The 17,312-nt window shown below is 44.2% G+C and overlaps 1 protein-coding gene across 5 annotated transcripts in view; it reads right to left on the bottom strand.

The window, feature by feature from the left end:
* Positions 1-2,909: 2,909 nt before the first annotated feature.
* The window catches only part of GPBP1 (GC-rich promoter binding protein 1), a 79,283-nt gene continuing 64,880 nt past the window's right edge, over positions 2,910-17,312 (bottom strand). For all 5 annotated transcript variants that reach the window (XM_032785427.2, XM_075066959.1, XM_032785426.2 and 2 more), the window contains exons 9-13: positions 13,812-13,952; positions 12,870-13,034; positions 8,785-8,966; positions 6,195-6,297; positions 2,910-3,868 (exon numbers count right to left, since the gene is read on the bottom strand). In XM_032785427.2, the coding sequence (XP_032641318.1) occupies positions 3,710-3,868; positions 6,195-6,297; positions 8,785-8,966; positions 12,870-13,034; positions 13,812-13,952 (750 nt within the window). In that variant the 3' untranslated portion in view covers positions 2,910-3,709. The remainder of the gene's footprint in view (positions 3,869-6,194; positions 6,298-8,784; positions 8,967-12,869; positions 13,035-13,811; positions 13,953-17,312) is intronic.

Here is a 17,312-nt window from a genome sequence, read left to right as displayed (position 1 = left end):
TACTAAACTAGCTTGACTAGCCTTGGGTGAAATTTAGGGATTTTACCACCAAAATTAAGAAAAATGTTCTGCTGCTAATAAGAACCCCCCACCTCAGGAACGCCCCTAACAAGAGTTACAACACCCGGGCACTGGAAAGCTTACACAAATACAGAAACTCCAACAAATGGTAAAATAAAATAAGCTCTGACCAGCGAATTTATGCTGACCATTTTCAGAAACTAAAAAAGTCATAAATAAGCTACAATTTCAGCATAAAATGTAAAAAAAAAAAAAAAATGTAATCAAAAAGGTGGAAACACAGGTGCTAGTGCATGATTGGGTAAATTTTGTTACCTAAGGGTCATAAATAAAATAGGATTAATTAATTTTAAAATTAATTTTATCTATATAATATAAACAAAGCTCTTTAAAACCCCTCTCTGAACTGCAGTTCAACATCAAGCTGCTAAAAAACTCACCCCTCTGAACAACAGTAACATGCAAAGGCATCACCAAAAACCCCCAAACACGTAAATCCTGACTGGCCATCGGGAAAAGTTTATCTATATATTAAAAATCATAAGCATAAAATATTTGCTTGGCATATATATTCTACATACATTGCTAATAAATAAATATTTAAAGCACAGCTGTGTAAAAAAATCCCGCAAACTCGAAGTAAACCCTGAGCGAAATAAGCTGTCATGGGTTAAAAGGAAAGATTCTCTCATGGATTGGTAACTGGTTAAAAGGACAGGAAACAAAGGGTAGGAATAAACGGTCAGTTTTCAGAATGGAGACACAAATAGTGGGGTCCCCCAAGGGTCTGTTCTGGGACCAGTCCTATTCAACATATTCATAAATGATCTGGGGAAAATGGTAAATAGTGAGGTGGCAAAATTTGCAGAGGATACAAAACTACTCAAGTCCCAGACAGACAGAGAAGAGCTACAAAAGGATCTCTCAAAACTGGGTGACTGGGCAGGAAAATGGCAGATTAAACTCAATGTTGATAAATGCAAAGTAATGCACATTGGAAAACAATCCCAACTATACATATAAATGATGGGTCTAAATTAGCTATTACCACTCAAGAAATCTTGAGAGTCATTGTGGATAGTTCTCTGAAAACATCCACTCAATGTGCAGCAGCAGTCAAACAAGCAAACAGAATGTTGGAAGTCATTAAGGGATGTATAATAAGACAGTATCTATCATATTGCCTCTTTATAAATCCACGGTACAACCACATCTTGAATAAGTGTGATGTGGTCGTCCCACCTCAAAAAAGATATTCTGGAATCGGAAAAGGTTCAGAAAAGGGCAACAAATGATTAGGGATATGGAACGGGTGCCATATGAGGAGAGATTAATGAGACTGGGATTTTCAGCTTGGAAAGAGACGGCTATGGGGAAGATATGATAGAGGTCCATAAAATCATGACTGGTGTGGAGAAAGTAAAAAAGGAAGTGTTATTTACTCCTTCTCATCACACAAGGACATGGGTCCACCAAATGAAATTAATAGGCAGCAGATTTAAAACAAACAAAAGGAAGTATTTTTTCACACAACGCACAATCAACCTGTGGAACTCCTTGCCAGAGGATGTTGTGAAGTCCAAGACCATAACAGGGTTCAAAAAAGAACTAGATAAATTCACGGAGGATAGGTCCATCAATGGCTATTAGCCAAGATGGGCAGGGATGGTGTCCCTAGCCTGTGTTTGCCAGAAGCTGTGAATGGGCGAAAGGACATGGATCACTTGATGATTACCTGTTCTGTTCATTCCCTGTGGGGCACCTGGCATTGGCCACTGTCAGCAGACAGGATATTGGGCTAGATGGACCTTTGGTCTGACCCAGTATGGCAGTTATGTTCTTAAGGGTAGGTGCTTTACAGCCCAAGTCCTAGGTAAAAGAAGGATGGGAGTATCTAAATTAACTGAGTCACACCTTAAGCCCTTGGTAGGGTACAGGGGAAGTGCCCTAAATTTTTGCAGGTAAAAGCATGAAAAAAGGTGCTATGAAGTGAAAAATGAATACAAACCAGATTAAGCTATCAAAAGTGGGTGATGGAGGGGGTGCATTTTGTAACTATTGCAAATTGTGATATTAACATGGCAGTTCTCTTTAGAAAGTAAACATATTTCCATTCTTATCAGCATCTTGGACAAAACCAGGCAATTAAAGAAAACAACATCCTTTCAGATATTCTGTGCCCAAATGAACACATGCTTAACTTTGTTCAATTTGCAGTAGAAACCTGCCTTCATACATGGACTGAAAGTGTATTTGTTTAAACTCCTCTTATCCTTTGCAAAATGAGTCTATGTTCACTTGTAAAAAGTTTTCCCAACCCCAAAAACTAAAATATGAAAAAAGTCTGCCCTTTAGGAAAATAATTTTCACTATGAAAGTCAATCTTGGATAAAACATAACACTATGCAAGATCTACTACAATAGGAAATACTTTAAGGGGAAAATCTACATATATCTGTATAGATCTACATTATAGAAGTGTGAAATCATATCACAATGTATTTATGCTTATGAATTATACTGCTGGAACCTCAGAAGGAAAAATAAAGCGCTAAAAAGGAAAATGAACAAAATAAACCTGTACAAATAATTTAAGAATTGGCACTGCCAAATTATCTCCAGTAGCAAATAAACTATATAACAAGACCATAGTGGTTTAAGAATTAGTGAGACTATAAAAGAGATTTTAAACAACGCCACTGAAATTAACTGCATATTGTACAGATAAAACTGACATACTAGTAAACGCAAAGACTGCTGATCAAATTTTGTTCTCAAAGCTTGAAAGTCAACCATTGCTGTCACAGTATACTTGCAATCTAATAAAGATCAAACAAACTAATTGGGTTTTATAAACAATACTTGTGATGCTATGCACTGAGACAATATTCTGTAAATCCAGTTTATTTTCCATGTAGATCCAGTCAGTATAATCAATTTTTCTGCATGTGAATAATTTATCAAAATGTTTATTTTCCCACAAAAATCTTTGTTAACATCCACTCTGAGAATCCTGGACCTTGCAGCACCCAAATAAAGCTCTTGATTTTAAGTCAGTTCTATAAATCTGGAACTGCAGCAATAGTCTTTTTGCTGTAACAATAATTGAACTATTAATGGCTAAAGAGCAATTATGTTTGGAAAAAGTGGAACAGTACAACAGCTCAATTCAGGAAAACGAAGTTTTAGTGCACTTTGCTCGTTTTAGCCAACATGCTACATTGCCCTTTTTTTTTTGCGTACAAAGTAGACATGAGGATTTCCATTGTAAGAAAGAAATGACTCAGCAAGCAAAACACTGTCAAGTTGCCCCTTTCTGTTAAAGACCTGGACATTTTAAGACAGAAGCTTTGCAAAACATTATACAATTTTTGTTTTTATTATTAAATGAGAAAATCTCATTTGTTACATTGTCACATTGCTAGTCAGAGAAATGCTGCAGTGATGAAGAAAGTCGACGCTGGATCAACCAAAGTCCTCATTCTACAACATTGATTTATAAAGTAATTATAGTAATGTTCACAGCCCAACACAACATTCCTTGTTTTCTTCATAGAGAAGTCCCAAAATTATTCTTCTAATGGGTATTCTTCTACATAAATTATAGACTGGGGGGTGAGGGGCTTGAACAATTCACCCCCAAACCTGCATGAGATCACACAAGCTTCTAAAGCTGTTAGAGAATTCTTCACACATCATCATCATCTGATGTGTCACTGCTGCTTGTCTCTGTATCCTCATTCTCAATAGTGGGTTTGAAAGTGCTGTTTTTCCAGGGGCTAAATTTAAAGTCACAGATGAGGCCGTTTTTTAGAATGCCATTTTTTCGAAGGCCATTTTTTCGTAACTGAAATGTAAAAACGAACATTTAGTGGGCTGAAAATTGACAGCAGTATGATTTGCACTAAAACAAAAGGACAGTTCATATGTACAATGTGGTAAGACAACTCAAAGATACAGATTTTTTCCATGTTAATTAGGATCATATACTAAAAAAGAGGGGGAAAAACTGTCAGTGTCAGAATTGTTTCTTCACCCCTCTTCCTTGGAAATCACAGGACAAAGCTTTCCAGAAGCCAAAGAAACCCCAGAGTTTAGAAGATTATGCAACTGTAAAAAAGCATGCAGGTAAGAACCATCCCTTCACCCCCCTCAGATTGAGACGAAGGAACTGGAGAGTCTATAGACTCTGTGCAGCTCCATCACTGGTAGCAATGAAAGGAAATTAAACAGTTTCACTGCAAGTCCTAGATGTAAGCTTACATCTTTTATAAACAGACATTTGATGCAGCATGAATTTTCAAGGCTCACTCCCCTAGCCTTTTAAAGGCAGGAGAGGAGGATTTTTAGAGCCCTGCAAATCTGCAGATATCTGCTGATCATTTTTGCAGATTAGATGCTGATACAAATTTTGTATCTGCACAAGGATTTTAAATACACTACTAGATACTGCAAGGGGGGGGGCGGTGTTAAGTGCCAAAACCCTATAAGGGTATGGCTACACTGGCACTTTAAAGCGCTGCAATTTTCACGCTCAGGGGTGTGAAAAAACCCCCCCTGAGCGCTGCAAGATACAGAGCTGTAAAGCCTCAGTGTAATCAGTGCCACAGCACTGGGAGCGTGGCTCCCAGCAGTCATGGTATAATTCCCAAATCTGGACCTTAGGGTCCCAAAGATTGGGTACCAGCATGAAAGCCTCTAAGCTTAATTACCAGCTTAGATCTGATAGGCTGCCACCAACCAGGAATTTCAGCGCCTGGTACACTTGGGTCCCCCAAAACTTCCCTGTGGGACCCCAAGACTCAGATGCCCTGAGTCTCCTAACAAAGGGAAATAAACCATTCCCCCCACCTCTCTCCCACCCAGAATTTCCTCTCTGGGCTAACCTGAGAGTTACTGATGCAACCTCTTTACATCCAATTACCAAAAGATGTTCTCCTCTCTTCCACAAAGACAAACCAAAGACAAGTGAAACAGAAAAGAATCTTTCTCTCTTTCCCTTAGCTTAATCTTCCCGACCTGGACATAGGAGAGTTAAAACAGAGAGCAGTTTTTCCCTCCCACGTCTTTCCTTCTCCCACCATTTTCCTGGTGGGGTCACTAAGGAAAAAAAAAAAAAAAAAAAAAAACACAGGTCTTAAAAGCAAAGCTTTAATAAAAAAAAGAATAGATAACAGTTCTCTGTAATCTAGATGGTAAAATAAACAGGGTTTTCACCTATAGAAATGAAAAAAACAATAGAAAAGGATATACGCTTATTCCAAAACAATACATAAAGTACTCATATAGCCAACATACGACAAGAGCCTCCACCCAGCCAGATCCACAGCGAAATTACAGAAAACAATTTAAAAAGACTTATAGCTTTTTGTACTTGTACCTACAAAGGTTACCTTTGTACTTGCTTCCTTGTAACTTTACAACTGGAAAACAGATTAGAAGACTGAAAAGATCCTCTCAAGTTGAGAAGAGCAACAAAACAGACAAAGACCCAAGTGGACAAGGAAACACCCAAAATTCCTCCCTTCAGCTTTGAAAAATCCGGTTTCCTGATTGGTCCTCTTGTCAGGTGTTTGGTTCCCTTTGTTAACCCTTTACAGGTAAAAGAAACATTAACCCTTAGCTATCTGTTTATGACACCAGTGCTGCAAGCTATACCCTTAAAGGATGTGGTTTACGTGCAGCGCTGGGAGAGCTCTCTCCCAGTGCTGACGCTCCGACCATACACACACTTCAAAGCGCTGCCAAATTTCAAGTGCAGCCATACCCTAAGAGACACAAGGTGGGTGAGATAATATCTTTAATTGGACCAATTTCTTTTGTGGGGGGGAGGGCGGAGAGAGAGCGCGCGAGCGAGCTTATGTCTTTCACCAACAGACCTTTGTGCATAAAAGATTATCTCATCCACCTTATCTCTCAAATATCCTGGGGCCAATATGGGACAACGCTAGTGCATTAAACCCTGTAAAGCCATCCAGATTTCTGAACTTCCCTTCATATTGAAGAACATGATATGATAATTTATAATATGTACCTGTTCCAGAGTCATCTCGAGCTACCCAGTTCACTCCATGTCACAATCCAGTTTTGACAATCCCTCAATTGTGTTTTTTGAAACACAAAGTGTAAACAAATAGAAAATGTAATGCTTGGTAGTTTTTAGTAAGTATCACCTGTTCACTAATGACTTGGAATTCCCTCATCTCATCCTCTGTTAGTGGAGCACAGGTTTCATCATTTTCACTGTCTTCCTGCCAACCCATCTCCTTTAACAACCTTTAAAAAGAGAGAGAGAGAGAGAGAGAGAGAGACAATATTGTGACATTTATATCAAACATTCAAAATTCTGCTTTTAGAACATTGCTTAAATAGATACCTGTCTTCAGAATTTGAGAGCAATCAACAATAACAAGTTGCAAAAAATACATACTTCATTATGTTATTGACACAGTGGGAGTTTGTGGCTTTTATTTTATTTCACCTATGCACACAGGTTGAAACATGAGCTTGTCCTTCAGAGTTATTCTGATTCTTCAGTAAATGCCTATATTTGTAACTTTGGAAATTAATCAAACATGCCTAAATGCTAAAGGTGAAGCTTTCAACAGATTTTTAAAATGTGTCCACAACACCTGGCACTTGCACATGCCAAGTATGTAGTTAGGCATGCCACTACCAGATTTACACATGCAGAGAAACTGCTCACTAGGAGGCCCATTGAAGAGATATCCATAAAAATCTACTTTAAACAATGACAGACCACCACCAAGTCTCATACCATCCTGAGTGAGGAGGAGGCAGGGACATAATGTTTACATAAACAGCATCCTTGTTTCTGAGCACTCACAGAATAAACCATTTGATCTATTTTCTACGGCTGACAAGAATGCTGTAGCAGTCTAAAAATGAACTGAGGGTTTATTTAGCTCCCAGTTTCTCTCCAGAAGCATGGCAACAAAGAACAAACAAACAGACAGACTAGAAGCAAAAGACCAAAAGAGAGATGGAGATGGACCACAGGCAGAAAGTTAGAATGCTGGTGAACAGTCCATCTTAAAACAGACAATGTGTTAGCAATAAGGACCTGAAGCTCATTAAACTATTGCCATTAGCAAGGAGATTTAAGATATCTGGGACAACTGTCGATGGGCTCAAAATAGTGGATGCACTAATTTGTTAAGACCAAATTCAGATTCCATGCTTGAGCTAGTAACATTACCAGATGATGGAACAAACAGCTTTATAACAGGATAACCGAAGCGCGATTTTCTAGTTCTGGAAATGTTATAGATCTGCAAAGACTAATGAACTCACGTTGGGTCTGCTTGCATCACTCAGAGGCTTTACCCTGCCCCAACTCTTAATACCTTATGGGATCACTGTGTTAGAGAAGGTGGCATACAAGAATTGTTCCTTGAAGAAGGGAAACAATGAGAAGGATCACCCCTCACCCTATCCTACCCCTCATTGGATACATAGTGACAAACATGTTCTGTTCACTTTACTTCTAGAACCACATAAGAGTCCTCCCGCAAGTCAACCACCATCAAAAGAAATTCCAGAAGAGGCCATTCACAAGGCACCAGTACAAGGAATCAAGGAGTGTCAGCTCAGTTTACCACACCAATAGCGTACACACAAAACATCTTCACTACAATCCAATCCCAGAAAGCAACACTTCTGGAAAAATCACCTTAATCTGGAAAGCTGTAGAATACTTAGATGAACACTGTTCAACGTGTCATTGCCTTACCAGAAAGAATGCAGGCAAGACTAACTAAGATTCCTTCTACTTGAGAATGTTTATGTGGAAATCAGTCTAAAAAGAACTCCAAAACCCCAAAATGTGGTCTTTTAAAATTGACAGTGTATAAGAGAACCAGCACAGGCAAATGAAACCTAGTCCATAAGGCTCTGTCCAAACATTAAAAAATGTCAAACAATTACGTTTTTAGAAGTACAACCCAAGAGAAGTTATATTTTAAACCAATTAACTATGAACTCAATATCAGAGCATTAGTTATATCCATATATTCAAATTACTTAAGTTTATATCAGTCATGAATAGGGTCCTACCAAATTCACGTCCAAGAAAAACGCGTCACAAACAGTGAAATCTGGTCTTGTGTATGCTTTTACCATATAGTACACAGATTTCACAGGGGAGACCAGCGTTTTTCAAATTGGGGTTCCTGACGGAAAACGGAGTGGCAGGGGGATCACAAAGTTATTTTAGGGGGGTTACAGTATTTCCACCCTTACTGCTGCGCTGCCTTCAAAGCTGGGCAGCCGGAGAGTGGCAGCTGTTGGTCGGGCACACAGCTCTGAAGGCAGCATCCCGCCAGTAGCAGTGAGGAAGTAAGGATGGCAATACCATACCATGTCACCCTTACTTCTGCCCTGCTGCTGCAGTGGCTCTGCCTTCAAAGATAGGTTCCCAGTCAGCAGCCACCAGTTTCCAGCTGCTCAGATCTGTCTGAAGGCAGCACCGCTACCAGCAGCAGCACAGAGGTAAGGGTAACAGTACTGCAACCTACCCCCTACAATAACCTTGCAATCTCCCTCCTCCCACACACAACTTGTTTTTGGGTCCGGATCTCCACATTTACAACACTGAAATTTCTGATTTAAATTGATGAAATTTATTATTTTTAAAATCATATGATTGTGACATTGACCAAAACGGACCATGAATTTGGCAGGGACATGAATTCGGGAAAAGATGATCAACAGCCACCATAGGCATCGATATAAAGTACATACCTATGCTCTGCCTCAAGTGAACTTGAAAGGACATCTGTCTGAGGGAAAGTTGAAGACCGAATGATCTGTTGAGAAATCATTGAAGCATTTCCATTCTCTTGAGGAATTTCATTTTCAAAGTTTCTGTTTATGTCCCTCTCATGATGAGAATTGTTGCTGTTATGCAAATTAAATGAGTCATCCTGTTAAAAAAGTGTATTAAATATACATTATATATAATTCAAAGGAAACATTATCCACACAGTAACACTCTGACAAACTGCCATTTTTCTGGGATTGTGTACCATTTAAAATTAGCTTTAAATGGAGAAACTCACCATCAATTCAAAAAATATCTTTATTCATACTTCTAAATATATTTAAAGTTAGAAGTAGTGGATTGCCCGCAGCAGTGGAAAAGGGAAGTTAGTTACCTTATTGTAACTACACTTCTTTGAGATGTGTGGTGCCTGTCTGGATTCCACAATGGGTAGGCATGCAGTCCACAAACCTGAGACTGAAGATTTCTTGCAATCAGGGTCCAGTGATTCTGTGACTCAGCTCGCCTCCTGCTCCACATGGTGTGGATTGACTGTATATCCAGTTCCTTCTCCACTATGAATCTCATGATCCAACACAGAGGGGAAGGGATGGGGACAGGGACCACAGCTCTTGAAGAACGCATTACAATAAGGTAAATAACTTCCCTTTCTTCAAGTGCTGATCCCTATGTGTATTCCATTGTGGGTAACTGACAAACAGTACTCAGAGAAGGAGGGTATGAGAATGCTAGTATAGCTGCTTGTAGAACTGCTGTGCTAAATTATGCATGTCACGTGTGGATGAAACTACACATAGCTGCCCTGCAAATATCAAGCAGGAAGACCTCTTGAAGTGATGCTACTGAGGCTGCCTGTTGCCTTGTACAGCAGTAGTCCCCAAACTTTTTCAGTTGCATCCCCGTTACCCCATCTGCTTCTGTACCATCAGAGTAGATGTCAATGGGGTAGTTCCTTATGGGGCTCTGATGGTATTGCCGGTAAACAAGTCTCCAACTTGACTGTTTTCAACAGTACCAGCAGTTCCCAGTACTTTGAATCCCAGGATCTCATTTTAATTGGTTCTACAGTTCGTGCAGAGGCTGGTACTGAAGGACCCTTGCCCCCATGTGCCTTCTGATCTGCCCATAAGACTTGGGGGGGAAGAGGTCATAGATTCTTGTGGCTTGGGCACACTTGGCCACAACTTGGAAAGAGCTGGGGATGGATCTCCCCTCCTAGAACAGGGGTGGAGAAACTTTTTGGCCTGAGGGCTGCATCGGGTTTCCAAAATTGTATGGAGGGCTGGTTAGCAGAGGCTGCACCTCCCAAAACAGCCAGGCATGGCCCAGTCCTGCCCCCATCTGACCTCTCCTGCATCTCACCCCCGCTATAGTCCATGACAGCTCCCAGAACCCCCGCCCCTGACACCCATCCAACCTCTCCTCTCATGCCTGTCATGCCCAGGACCCCTGCCCCATCCAACCACCCCTTCTCCCTGACTGCTCCTGGGACCCCTGCCCTGACTGCCCCACCCAACCTCTCCTCTCATTCCTGACTACCCCCCCAGGACCCCTGCCCCATCCAACCACCTCTTCTCTTTGTCCCCTGACCACCCCCAGACTCCCTGCCCCTGAGTGTCCCCCACCACCCCATACACACACACCCTGACTGCACTCTGGGGACCCCTGCCGCCATTCAGCACCTGTTTCCTGCCCTCTGATTGCCCCAACGCCTATCCACACCCCTGCCCCCTGACCACCACCCCGAGCTCCCCTGCCCCCTATCCAACCCTCCCACTCCCTGTCCTCTTACCGCATTGCCAGGAGCACCGGTGGCTGGTGGCACTACAGCCGCGCTGCCCGGAGCGCCAGGACAGGGAGCCACACCACCACGCAGCATAGAACACCAGGTCAGGCTCCGGCTCTGCAGCTGTGCTGCTCCAGGCACTTGCAGCCCCGCCGCCCAGAGCACTGCACAGGCAGTGGAGCAAGCTGAGGCCGCGGGGGAGGGTGAACAGCAAGGGAAGGGCCAGGAGCAAGCCTCCCAGGCCAAAAGCTCGGGGCCGGGCAGGAGGGTCCCACGGGCAGCTTGTGGGCCGCGGGCCATTGTTCACCCACCTGTCCTAGAAGGTATAAGAAGGGGATCTGCTTTTAAGTTTGAGAGAGTGCTCTTTATTCTCATGACAGGGCTCACACAAAGGTCTTTTCCTCTGATCTTTTCTGCTCTGGAGTCACAGTACTAGGCAGCATGCTCCTCAATGACTCTGGCCAAAGAACAGTGGGTCTCCCCTGCATAAGACTGACTGGGGCCTCACTGCATGCTCCACAATGTACTTCTGAAATTTGAGTTCTCATGCCTGCCACATTCAGCTGGTACTGTGCTCAGTAGAGATATGAGCTTCTCCAAGGTAGAGGCAGTACTGGTGGTTGCCATTGACTCAAAGTGAGCTAGAGCAGGAGATGCAGTTTTTGAAGCTCGATATTCTGGACATAATTTAAGTCACATGCCGGGAGACAGACGTTTCCCTGGGGTGGGGATTCTAACTAAGTAACTAGGGAACTATCAAAAAACTAAAAAAATCAAATATAACTGAATATTTATAGGAAGACGACAAAGGATCAGCTTCTGACAATAGACTCTGGTCACGTGGCTGTAAGAAGGAACTAGCGAGACAGTCCGTTCACCATGCCCCTTATGCCTTCTGTGAGACACAAGAAGAGCAGGGGTGCAGGCACAGCCCAACAGACATTGCTTGCAAGAATTTTCCGGTTTAGGCACATGGAGCTTATGTCTACTCACGGTGGAATACAAATATGGATCAGCACTCAAAATAGTACTTAGAGTTCAGCCACAGATCAGGTACCACGGGAGGCAACAACAATGCAAGCTCCCCTCTCTCTCCACTCTGACAGTGTCTCTCAAACCTGCCCTGGATGAATCATTTCTATAGGTAAGGAAGAGTAGCTCAGAACTCATGTTTATTCAGTCTTCAATCTCTGTTGAAGCTACCAACAAAACTGCATATGCTTGAGATATGGCCAGATATCAGTTGGGAACTATTTGAAATAACAGCATCCCAAATTTAACCCTTTTATGGGACATATCATTATACTGGGGCTTAAACACCAAACCAAGACTCCCCCTACCAAAGCTGTCTGTCACAAGAGTGGAAAAGCCTGATCTAATTACTCCATTTTTGAAGTACTGTATACATTTACAGTGCTGTGACTTTTTAAATTAAAAAACAAATATCAGAACAGGGCAGCTTTCCCTCTTTCCTTCACCAACAATTTCCAAATCGGTGTCTCAGAGGAAATCTGCAGCAATCAATAGGCATGTCTGGCCTCATCCACCTCAAATCTCAGTTGCCAAATCCATTCCCGCTTCTATCCTGAAGAATTCTCCACTTCCTACCCAACATATTGGAACCCAGGAGCTCAGGCACAAAGCAGAACACCAGCCTTAGAAATGGCATTGCTTCCTTTTGCCTGAGCCATAGTCCAGTACTGGCCTAGAAGTCGTCTTTCCTGCTGCTTATCAGGAGAGTATGCAGGCCACACTCTTCCTCACCTGTCTCTGCTACTCAGTAACTTTTAAGTCACTTCTCTGAGCTCACTACAAACAGTCCCTTTTGCAACCAATTTACCAGACTTCTTAATCAGTGGGATTGGGTGACGGAGCATGGATCGCTTGATGATAACCTGTTTCATTCTCTCTGGGGCACCTGGCATTGGCCACTGTCAGAGGACAGGATACTGGGCTTGATGGACCTTTGGTCTGACCCAGTATGGCCATTCTTATGTTCTTATGACAGTGGTTCAATACCTGAGCAGATAAGGACATTAAAAGATCATTTATCGTTCCCTAATATTAAATAGGCCTGGAATCCTGACCTCATTACTGTTTTACACTTTATATTTCTAGAAATTCTGTCATGGCAAGTTATTTTTTGCAGTCGTAAGTGTTCAGGGAAAGTGAAACATAGTCTTGTTACAACCAAATAAAACAATGTGTGGTTTGAGATGTATTACAACTATATCTGCAAGAGTTGGTGAACCGAACTACCTTCTCTTCCCCAACAAGATTCTCATCTTCATGTTCCTCTTCAACTCTATCCTGTTTCAGTGCCTTTAAGAATTCACTCTTCTTATCAGTGCGCATTCTTGTCAATTTTGTTAATCGAGGCTGATTAAGTTTGTCAACAGGGGATGAAGAATTTGACCGATTACACTAATGCAGGGGGGGGAAAAAGTAAGAACACTGAAAAATTGGCAAGTTTAAGACAAATTTACTGGATAGGACACAAGACAAAAGTTCCTTTTACTGATCAAGAATTAAAAATTTAAACCTACTATAGTTTCACCTGCATCCAGAGTCCAGAACTGACTTAGTATGCTTACATAATAAAGAGCGGAGTTTATTCAAATTACCCACTACCCATGGGTAATGGATGTATTCTGTGTGCACCCACTGATAAATCAGATTTGGAAGGTATTCGAGTATTGCCTCAAAGGCGGTACTTCTGGAATTGTATCACACCATCAGCAATGTTGATATTCAGCATTCTCAGACTAAACATCTAAACCATCCACCTTTCCCCTTCCAAACCCACAAAACAGGTTGGCAGGTATTGCCAATGCTTGAGGTATATAACACTGGTAAAAGTTTAAATATTAAATATGTAAATATTTAACCTCAAATTAAACCTTTTACTGGCCTAACTTCTGCTTGAGAGAGAGACAAGCTTTCAAGCTTAAACAGAGCTCTTCTTCAGGTCTGAAGACAGTCCGGACAAATCTGACAAAGAGCTCTATGTAAGTTTGTGTCTCTCACCACCAGAAGTTGGTCCAGTAAAAGATATTACCTCGCTCACCTTGCCTCTAATACCCTGGGACCAAAATGGCTACAACACTGGATAGAATAGTCTTCACTTACAGTGTATAGCAGGTTACTCAGATTAATACCTCGAAATTTTAAAGGGATCTGATGCAAAAAAAACCACTATACCTCTTTCACGGAATTCTGTGATACACTAAAAGTCTTGGCAGTTGATTTGAAAGCATTAAAGTTGCCAATACCATATGAAGACTCATGAGGGAATGGAGTCCCAAGTTTATTCTCTTTTGTTTGGCTTTTCCACTGTGCAGGCTGAACGAAAAATGAAATCATCATCAACTAAAATCTGTTTATTCAGAAAAAAGTAACGAATAAAAACACACATGATCATTCTATAAGACTGTACAAAAATTTCCTTGTTGTAAAAGAACAGTTACTTACCTTTTCGTAACTGTTGTTCTTCGAGATGACTTGTTCACGTCCATTCCACATTAGGTGTGCACGCGGCACATGCACAAGCGTGAGAAACTTTTCCCCGTAACAGCTCCCGGCAGGGCCTCCACCAGAGTGGCATCACTGCGGTGTGCATATATACCCCCACTGGCCTGACCCCTCCAGTTCCATCTTGCTCTGACTCCGACAAAGGGATGGGAGGGTGGGTGGTGAAATGGACGTGAACACCACTTACGAAAATGTTAAGTAACTGTTTTTCTTCAAGTGCTTGTTCACATCCATTCCACATTAGGTGAATCACAAGCTTACCTTTGGAGGAGGGTAAGGGTCACGAAACAATCGATCGGAGGACCACCCTGCCAACTGTCACGCCCTCCCATGCCTGTTGGTTGACCACGTAGTGGGTCGTAAAGATGTGCACCGATGACCAGGTGGCTGCCCTGCAGATCTCCTGGATCGGGACCTGTGCCAGGAACCCCACGGAAACTGCCTGTGCTCTGGTCGAGTGGGCCATGACCCCCGGAGCTGGACACCAGTGAGGTGATAACACGCCCGAATACAGTCAGTAATCCACGACGAAATTCGCTGCACCAACACCGGAAGGCCTCGCATCCTCTCAGCTACAGCCACGAACAGCTGTGTGGATTTACGAAAGGGCTTGGTGCGCTCCACATAGAATGCCAACACTCAGCGGACATCTAGGGTGTGGCAGGCTGCAGTGACTCGGATCCGCATGGGGTTTGGGGAAAAAAACACTGGCAGTCTTGACCCAGATGGAATTGCGAGACCACCTTTGGGAGGAACTTAGGGTATGGGCGGAGCTGCACCTTGTCTTTGTGAAATACAGTGTATGGTGGCTCCGAGGTGAGAGCCCTCAGCTGAGATACCTTTCTGGCCGAGGTGATGGCCACCAGGAATGCCACTTTCCAGGGAAGTTGGAGAAGGGAGCAGGTAGCCAGGGTCTTGAACAGAGGGCGGCCCCATGAGCTAAGAAAGGACTAAGTTGAGATTCCATGGAGGGACTGGGGGGCATGAGTAAGGGAACACCCTTTCTAGACCTTCGAGGAAACGCCTCACCATTGGGTGGGAGAAAACCGAGCTACTTGAAAACCCTGAGTGGAAGGCAGAGACAGCCGCCAGTTGCAGATTAATGAGGACAGGGCCAGCCCTTGCTGCTTGAGGTGCAGTAGGTATTCTAGAATGGCTGGCACTGCACCTGTTGTGGCCCGCACCAGCACGAGAACCTCTTCCACTTGGCCAAGTAGGTCGCTCTGGTAGAGGGCTTCCTATTACCAAAAAAAACCTGCTGCACAGGAAGGGAGCGCTGGCTCTCCAAAGCATTTAACCACATAGCTTCCATGCCGTCAGATGGAACAATTGCAGGTTGGGGTGGAGAAGCCGCCCTACGTCCTGCGTAATGACGTTCTGGTGTAGGGGTAGGGTTACCGGGGCCTCCACTGACAGCTCCAGGAGCATGGTGAACCAGTGCTGGTGGGCCCAGGACAGGGCAATGAGAATGATCATGCCCTGTCCCTGTGCACCTTAAGCAGTACCTTGTGCACCAGGGGGATCAAGAGGCATATTTCAATTCCCTTCCCCACGGGATTGCGAATGCATCGGCTATTGAGCCTGGGCTGTGATCCTGGAACGAGCAGAATTGCAGGCACTGGGCGTTGCTCTTGGTGGTGAACAGGTCCACATCGGGAAACCCCCACTTTCAGAAAAGCGAAAGCACGATGTCTACTCTGAGCATCCACTCGTGCTTGCAGTAGGACCTGCTGAGGTGGTCCACCAGCTCGTTTTGCTCCCCGGGAGATTCACTGCCTTGAGGTGAATGGCGTGGGCTATGTAGAAGTTCCAGAGAAGGAGAGCCTCATGGCAGAGCGGGGAGGAACGGGCTCCGCCCTGCTTTACATAAAACATGGCAGTTGTGTTATCTGTCAGAACTGTCACGCTGTGACCACTCAGAGTGATGTGAAAGGTCTGGCATGCTAAACAAACCACCCTGAACTCCTTCATGTTGATATGGAGCAATTGCTCTGCCCCTGACCACATGCCCTGAGTCCTGAGGTCTCCCAGGTGAGCCCCCCATCCAAGGCCTGGCGCATCTGTTACCAGCGTCAAATCTGGCTGTTGTGCAGCAAAGGTGAAGCCTTTGCAAACCATGGTCTGGGATTGTTACCACATCAGGGAGTACAGCATGTCCCCCGGGGCTGTCACTATCAAGTCTAGGGGGTCCCTGCCTGGGCGGTAGACACGGTCGAGCCAAGCCTGCCAAGTCTTGAGTCTCAGTCTGGCATGCCTGGCCACATGTGTGCAAGGGCCACGGTGGTGCCATCGATCTGTGCCTGCAAGAGGTTGACCATCGGCTTCTTGCTGATCAGGAGCAGGACCGGTACCACTGCTCTCTGGACTGGGACCGGGACCAGGACCAGTGCCTTCTGGGAGCTCTCGGCGCCGGTCTCGGGGGGTTGCAGGAGAGTGCCATGTGTCCTGAACTACCCCCATGAGTTGACTCGCCTCCAGTATCGAGACTTCCCTCTGAGTCAAGGGTAACTGGGAGTCCACAGACTCGGAGCTCGACCAGGACAGTGCCCTCAAAGGGCGCACCACTGTCGGCTTTCCCTTCGATGGCATCCTGGGTCCGAGTGCCAAAGGCTTCTCCCTGGCCGGGAGGATGCTTGCCACCGACAATCCGATGAGGTCTTTTGCAGCCTCAAAAGGTGTCAGGTGTGGAGGGCGGATCTATTACACCCTCGAGCCCTTCATCTACAGAATTCACTTATGGCTGGACTTGGTCGGACTTGTGGCGCCTGTGCCACCAGTGCTGAAGTCAGTGCAGTGTCCATCCCGCTCTTCCTGGTATCCAGGGCCTGATATGGCGCCAGTCTCCTTTGCGGGGAGCATCCGTGCCCCTCTTTCGGTTTTGCCTTGGGCTGCACCGGGGAAGATGAGCAGTGCCGGAGCCTACTTTGGCTTCTTGAGGCGCTTGGCTGCTACCGGGTCTCGACAACTCTGGGGCACTCCGCACCGAGGAAGCTGGGGCTGGCGTTGGGCGTTCCAAGCCCAATGGCTGCAGCACAGCCTCCATCCACAACTGCTTTAAGCGAAAGTCTCTCTTTCTTTGTTCTCAGCTTAAAGGCCTTGCAAATCTTACACTTCTCTGGTGAGCTTCCCCCCGGCAATGCAGACAGGAGTCGTGGGGTCACTAACCAGCAT

The sequence above is a fragment of the Chelonoidis abingdonii genome, chromosome 6 (genome assembly GCF_003597395.2).
Source record: "Chelonoidis abingdonii isolate Lonesome George chromosome 6, CheloAbing_2.0, whole genome shotgun sequence".
NCBI classification, from domain to species: domain Eukaryota; kingdom Metazoa; phylum Chordata; order Testudines; family Testudinidae; genus Chelonoidis; species Chelonoidis abingdonii.
The sequence above is the reverse complement of the archived record's forward strand: the minus strand, read 5'-3'. Positions and strand labels throughout refer to the sequence as shown.